Source organism: Poecilia reticulata, linkage group LG22 (assembly GCF_000633615.1).
Source record: "Poecilia reticulata strain Guanapo linkage group LG22, Guppy_female_1.0+MT, whole genome shotgun sequence".
NCBI lineage: Eukaryota > Metazoa > Chordata > Actinopteri > Cyprinodontiformes > Poeciliidae > Poecilia > Poecilia reticulata.
This window is the reverse complement of record NC_024352.1, coordinates 3,294,829-3,302,512: the sequence shown is the minus strand read 5'-3', so window position 1 is coordinate 3,302,512 and position 7,684 is coordinate 3,294,829. Positions and strand designations below refer to the sequence as shown.

At 38.3% G+C, this 7,684-nt stretch overlaps 1 protein-coding gene across 1 annotated transcript; it reads left to right on the top strand.

The window, feature by feature from the left end:
• Nucleotides 1–1,273: 1,273 nt before the first annotated feature.
• zfyve21 (zinc finger, FYVE domain containing 21) lies at nt 1,274–7,678 on the top strand. The gene is made up of 6 exons (XM_008398732.2): nt 1,274–2,810; nt 4,662–4,712; nt 6,038–6,206; nt 6,904–6,979; nt 7,060–7,151; nt 7,356–7,678. The coding sequence occupies exons 1-6, from the start codon at nt 2,685–2,687 to the stop codon at nt 7,460–7,462; spliced, it is 621 nt and encodes a 206-aa protein (XP_008396954.1). The 5' UTR covers nt 1,274–2,684; the 3' UTR covers nt 7,463–7,678.
• The last annotated feature ends 6 nt before the right edge of the window (nt 7,679–7,684 follow it).

Below are 7,684 nucleotides of genomic sequence, written 5' to 3'. Positions count from 1 at the left end.
AAAAAAAAAAAAAGCAAAGCAAATATTTGTTCAGTTAGGTTTTAATATTACTCCAGCATCCGTAGATTTTTATGACTGACTGGAAAACTTAAAACTTTAAAATCTCAACAAACCAGTTAAGTGACCCAAAACCTGTACATGAAACCTAACAAATGTCCAAAGTTTGTCTGGTAAAATATCTGCATTAGAACATGTCTGCCTTCCCTGTGCAAAAAGAAAAGCGACAAAGAAGAGTGTGATTGTCTTGTTCCGAGTGTCAAAGTTTAATGCTAGCTCCTCAGCTAGCTCTCAGGTCTGATTTGAGTTTATGAAGGGACAGAAAATCCACTTGTATATTTGAAGGACAGAAGTTGAAACTTGACTGGCCTCATCTGAGCTGCTTCCTCTTTAAAACGTTCTGTGTTGATTGAAGTTTTAGCTTCTGATATATGAAGTCCTGTGTTTACATTTCTGTCAATGCTGTTTTATGTGTATTTATCCATGCTGTGTTCTGGAAAATCCTTATGTTTATGCAACAAACAAAAAAACACTTCATAATTGTTCACGCTGTCACCTGGAACTGAATCAGCTGGACGTAACAGTTGAGGCTCATTTTACACAATTTGAAATTATTCATCAGTTTTTCCAACAGTACCAGTAGAAAGATCTCCAGTTGTTCTCAATGTTTGATCAGGACAAGACTTTACTTGAGTGAAGTGCAATTTATGAATACGATTTAAAGAKGATTTAAATTGTAAAMGCAAGATTTCAGCATGTATTCTGATGCTTTTATTCCAAGAGGTTTGTAGGAAGAAAAAGTTCCAGTGATGTGTTATGCTAGTCTGCTCTGCTTTAATCTATTCAAGCTACCTATACAATTCTAATTTAATTTGTAAAGATCATTTTGAACCAAAGCTGTAAGATTTAACCTTTGATTAAACGTTCCAGCCTTCCTGAGCTTTTCTCTCTGCTTTTGTTTTCCATTAATAAACTCCTGTAGTGTACACCAGATGAATAAACGCACTGTCCCTTTAAACAACATCCAACAGTTAAAAACCTTGCTGTGTAGCCCTGCTAGATGCTTTGAATCAAATTCATAATCACAAAACTTGTATTAAATTGAGTTGTAGGAAAGTGACATGACTGAAATATAAAAAAWKRRGRAAAWYMWYSGSYKKYMAARKKRAAARSMAAWWWKKTYMMMRGKWARARSYKGKTYMRRAAAAMMMMWTTTTKRRGGRAAAWWWKRARKTTTYMAMMAMMAAAAWWRRWKKWARRAAAAAAAAAACTTGAATTACTCTGGTTTCAGCTTTTGCAACTAAAGATGCGTATCATCAAGAAATTYATGAAAAAAAGGATCTTGTCTTAACTCCTTTGCATAGAACACTTTAGAGTTTACATGAGACACAGACCTGGACTGCAGGTACAGTTAGTCAAGCAAAGTTAAACTGATTCTTGTCATGCATGATGTGATTTCTCCTTTAAGGTTTTAAACATATTTTTTAAAACTAGTATCAAGCTAATCTGGGAAAACAGGTTAGCTTGATGCTGGCACACATCACTGCAAACTGAGAACTACACATTTAATGTACGTATCGTAATATAAGAAAAGCTCTGCTATGGAGGAATATTKCTCCTCAGTGGGAATAGCAGTAAACTGGCTCATCTGCAAACACAACCATTGATTGAAGGGATCAGATTTCATTGCTGATGAAACTATTTGCTRGAAAATCTGACCTCAAGTCTTTAGATGCTATCCTGATGTTATGAGGGACTTGCAGATAAAATTTATTATATAAAAACATTTGTGTAAAGGACTTTTATGAAGAAAATGAAGTGCTAGAGATAAAACTGGTCTAAAATTTACTATAAAAACAAAACTACATAAATTGAAGAAGTAAATCTAACAATAACATACCAATCAAAGCTTTAGACACGTATCCGAATGAAGGCAGTTCATTTTGGTGTCATTACTTTGTTCCTTGAAGAGCAAGATTGGGTACAACAMAGAGCAGGATCAGTGTTTGAATTCATCGCTGGTATTCTCTAAACCACACAGGATCAACTTTGTACATACAGATTCAAACAAACAAGTAGCAATGAAATCTTACGTTTTCTTTTATTATTAAAAGTAAGTAATGTGACATGAAATTGTGGCTTGATATATTTCACGTTTCTTCTTAGAATAGACTGAGCCTTAAGACATACACCACACATTTTCATCGTGGTTTTTTGGTGAGTACATTCCAAAATAAATTGTCTGTCTGTTGGAGGAACACCCAGCCGTGTTCACATGTCAGTCTACTTGCTGAGTCAAGCAGAAGATGGGGAACTTGAACCAGTCAGTGCTAATTATTAACAAGTATTACACTGAGGTCTATATGACTTTTGACTGTCACTAATGTAACTTTAATTGCAAAAATGTTTATCAATTGCTTTGYAATTTATCTTCATTTACATTTGAATAAACTAAATCGTTCACTTAGCAAACACTCCGAAACAAAGGCTTTTTCTCGTTTCTTTCGAGTAGATGACAGTATGTTTTGACTTGTAGTGGACACAAACAGCCCACTCGTTCACACGTGTCACGTGACTTCAGATTTGTGCTCTGATTGGTTGAATGCTCCTGGAGGGTGTGGCTTGATTGGAGTTTGTGATAGAAGAAGACGACTCGACAGAAGAGAGGGGAAACGCTTTAAAGAAAAATGTCCTCGGTACCAGACGGGAAGAAGCTGGTCCGCAGCCCCAGCGGCCTCCGAATGGTTCCGGAGAACGGCGCCTTCAACAGCCCGTTCTCCCTGGACGAGCCGCAGTGGGTCCCGGATAAAGAGGTGAGACGTTTGACGGCCAAATGCTATCTGAAGTGGTTACACAGCAGCGCGAAGCTATCTAATACAGTAAACATTGCGCTTCCGGTTCGTATTTTCAGATTAAATGTAGAAAATTTGAAGTTTGTCAAAATAAATTGTGACAACTGACGCTTTATAGTAGAAAATACATATCCTTTATTGTACCTTAATGGGGAAATTCAAATGTACCAGCAAAGTGTTAAGCTAAATGGAAACACAGATTCACTAAAAGTAAACATATTGAAAAATGAAGGATTAAAAAAACTACAGTAAGGAGAAATGTATTAAATGCAGTATAAATATTTAATGGCAGAACCTTTTACAATAAAAAGTAAAAAAAAAAAAACAAAAAAAAAAAAAAACATTCAAGCCCACAACACAAAAGTACTAAAAAAACTTTATTGGTGAAAGTTGATGGTGCCCTGTGGAGCAGCCAGTGCTACTCCTCCCCTAGCATGGTGCTAATGGTGTTTAGCACACCACTAGCATAAGAAGACTTTTGCTTTTTCCTTTACTTACAGGAAAAACAAATTTAGCAGCTGGAAGTATTTCTAGTTTGTGAAAATGCAGATTGTCCCCATCTCTGTGGTGCATCCGGGACAAGTTACCTTCCCATTTCAGGGACAACACAGAGATGCATAACACGACTGCACACTCGCACCTAAGAGACCAATTAACCTAAACAGGAAACCTGAATACCTCAAAAGAACCACTATAATATGTGATGAGCAGGCATTTATTTTTTTAATTGTGGCGATTTTTATCAATGATTAATTGAAAATAGTGACTCAAACACACGTGTTTTGTAGTGTAGCAAAACTACAAAAAAAGCATCAGTATATTTTTAGGTGTTAAATTGACACATTTTTTGCACTTAATTTTTGACTCATGACACATTTTGATCTCCATAATTTTTAAGCGCAAGGTTAACTTTTCTTAATTGGGTAAGCTCTAAAATGCCGTGCTTTTTTTATTTTATTTCTTTTTTCCTGAAGTATTTTTTATTAGAAAATAAGCCTACAGGAAGTGGGCAAGGAGAGGTGGGRAAAGACGTGCGGCCAAAGAACCGAGGACGGGACTCGAACCCGGGACGCCCGCTCTTACCGCTTCGCCACTCGACGCCTCCGAAGCTAGCTTTTATTTTTGTGGGGACACGTTGCCGTATCCGGTTTCCTGCTCCGACCTGCCGCGAACTTGACATGTGTGTGGACATCGCAGTTGGCTCCTGGACTGGGCGTTGCAGGCTGCCATGGCCAGTCTGGTAACAGAAGAAGTTTGCGAGCCAAGCCTCTCTCGTCCAACTAAAACCAGAGTAGAGCTGGTTAGCATCAGTGTAGGAGCCTGTTACAGTAACATTGTGCCTATGTGTGTGTTAGCCAACTGTCACACCCCCACATAGATGATGGTATTTAGCTAAATTGTTGCGAAAGGAACACTGCTAACTCCTCAAAAAAGAATGTGGTGGGGGGTTGGGGGGGAGTCTGTCTCCTTTCAGTGAGCATCAGAATCACAGACAGAGCCCAACACTGTTTGGTGAGCAGATTGCACACAGTTAATAATTTATTCTTGACTTTAAGCTCTGTTCAGGTGCTTCTGTTTGTTTTTCTCTGAACTTTTAACTCCTAAAAACTTTTAGGTTGCAGTGCCTCCAGAGTGAGACGGAAACAAAATGATGTAGGAATTTTGAGTGGAAAAGTGACAGTCCAGCGSAGCGTACGTGTTGTGTGATGTGTGGCTGAAGCAGAGCAGGAGCCAGGCTGCTGTTTAACTGGAATCTGCTCAGCTCAGCATGTTGTGTAACATCCTGTTTTTTTCTCTTTCCCTGTCACCCAGTGTCCGAGATGCATGCAGTGCGACACCAAGTTTGACTTCATCAGACGAAAGGTTTGTTTGGTCTTTGTTTCTGCAAAATCACAGCTTTATCTGACTGAAAAGAGGAAACCAGACTGTCTGATCAGGCCGCTTGCACCAGTGATGTCCAAACCCTTCGTCACGTGGGCCGAAACACGGGTCAAAAAATAAATAAATAAARCTAAAACTACAAAAAAAATAATTATTTTTCTTTTTCACTGATCAACAATTAACTAAGTATACAATAATTCTAATTATACATGTAAAAATGTATTTTTTGTTTTTATTTGTTTGTGGGAAAGGGAAGTTTAGATCCAATACAGAGTTTTTCACATTGTTAAAAGRAAGATATCCAGTTTGCACGTTCTATTGGGCTCAGATGAAACAAGTCAAATGAAACATTCCGCTTCTTCTCAGSAATAAGAACAGGTTTGGAGTCACTGTCTCTTTAGAAATGGTGACTCAAGCAAGGTTTAATCAATTAAATGAAAGCAGATTATCTGAAGTCTGTTTCTCACTGAGATCACGTTTATCAACTAAATCCTCTGAGTTTCTCAGCAGAAGTCAGATGATAAATGTGATCCTATTTATGAAATGACAAAGGAAAAAGCATCACTAAGACAAAAKATTTGTGTTTTTAATTTTTCTTTTGTTTGGAAATGTTAAAAATAACCTGAATGAATGATTACAATCATCAATATTTTCCATTGTATACATTTTAATTTGTCACTAATAATTTTGCTCAAATTAACGAATAAAATTCTCAATCTGCATTAACCACCTGTTGTGGTGAGCCACACACAATCATAGGGGCATAAATGACCCCTGGGCCAAACTTTGGACACTCCTGGTTTGGCTTTCATCTTTTTTGTTGTTTTTTTAACCATTTGCATTATCCTCTTCTTTTCATTTTTGATTCTTTGCTCTATCAGTAGTTATTGTAGTGACTGCTGAGATTCAGCTGCACTGCTGACTTCTCTGCTGATTTGTTTACATTTTTTAAGAATACCTCTTAAAACAGAAACCTGTTTCTAGGGAAACAACGAAAAGGTTGCTAGTAATGATTTCCATTCACTCCCAAACCTCTGTCTTGAAGTTTTTCCCGGTTTCTCATCTGCTAAACTCAAACTGTATTTGCATTCAGCCCTGCTGAGCTAACACTTTACCACAAGCTTTATGAGCTTCATCAGTTTTCCACATGTAGGACACTGAACATTTGATMATTTCTAGATGAAAACGGCTCAGGCTCTTTCAGAATGCGTGGAGAGAGCTGGTCTGTTTACATCGATGTGCTGTGTTGCTGTCCCCTGCACACAATCCTTTTCATTCATCATGAGTCTCKGTCTGATTTAACTCAGCACCACTGCCGGCGCTGCGGCCGCTGTTTCTGCGATAAATGCTGCAGCAAGAAGGTGGCACTGCCCCGGATGTGCTTCGTTGACCCGGTCAGGCAGTGTGCAGAGTGCAGCCTGGTCTCACAGAAGGAGCTGGAGTTCTACGACAAGCAGCTCAAAGTGCTGCTGGGAGGTAAACTGGCTCTCTGCTCACCTTGGTTTGGCTCCACTGACTCTCATGCCATCACCAGTAGTTATGTATACAGTGTAGTCGGCACTTTAAATGCACTTACTGTTGCCAGGAATGTAATATTGACATTAATCTTTTAATGATGCAGCGGGGGGAAAAAATCTAGGTGGAATTAGGACTGTCATGATGATAAATTTTGCTGGACAATGAGTTTTTGCGATAAACGATAATCTTGTTGTTTTAAGACCATTTTCGAGTAATTTAACGCTAATAGCATAATAATAAAAGGGCACATTCTCAAAGATCAATAAACTTTAAATTCTAATAAACATTTAACACTGGAACTGGAAGAGATCTTAAATATCCAAGATAAATAAACAAAACAAACAACAAATAAAATGAATTATGAAATCTCTTAATTATCGTTCAAAAAAAGGAACAAACTGATATGAAAACACTTTGAACTGTCTTTACTGCTGAGATGTTCTTTACACATAACCTTGACCTAATTACTGATTTCCGTATTTAGTTTTTTAACTTAAAATTAAATCATTAAGTCTTTTTATCCCAAGGTAAAGTTTCACCAAGCTAATCTTGGAGAAAAGGAAAAAACCCAAAAAAACCAGAAATGTAATTTCCTCCCATGTCKGTGTGAAAGACGTTGGTTGCCCTCTTCAGTCTTTTTGTTTTGTTTTTCCAGGAGGGACKTTYATCGTCACTTTGGGAACATCAGATAAATCTGAAACCATGACATGCCGCCTCTCCAACAACCACAGGTCAGTCTAACCTTTGATCTAATGTTAGTTCCCTTTAAATGAGAAGGGAGACTGAGTCTTTTTTTTTACCTTCTCATCAGATACCTGTTCCTGGACGGTGAAAGTCACTTTGAGGTGGAGCTGTCCCGCATCTCCAGCATGCAGATACTGACAGACGGGACGAGTCCAGGAGGTAAAACACTCCAGACGTCACAGTTTCAGCTCASTGGGATTTTCCTGATTTCTGCAGCTGTGGGAATAAATAGTTTTTGCTCCCTTTTCATTTTTCTAGCTCTTCTTAAATGAGTTGTTTTGAATGTCATTAGAAGATGACTCCAGAATGTCTTTGTTGTCTAACCCTGCTGCGCTGACGGCTCTGCTCTTCCTCTGGACTCAGAGGAAGACGTTCACACTTACACCAGCCTGCTGGACGGCCTGTGTGTCTCTGAAGGTTGGCTGCTGCTCGCCCCTCAGTGTCTGCATCCACCCTCTGCCCCGACCTGATGTCACCCCATCCCATTACCCCATCCTGGAGTTTGCATGAAAGCAACACCTGACTTACTTTACTTTACATCATTTGGAGTCTGAGGGGGGAAATTATTCTCCCATTTTCGTTTTCAGTCAATTTTAGTTACTTTTCATATCTCATCTCATCCAGTTACTCTATTTAATATTGAGTTTTTTCTGGTGTTTGAGTAAAGACAGTCAAAAGATACTTTTCCAAAA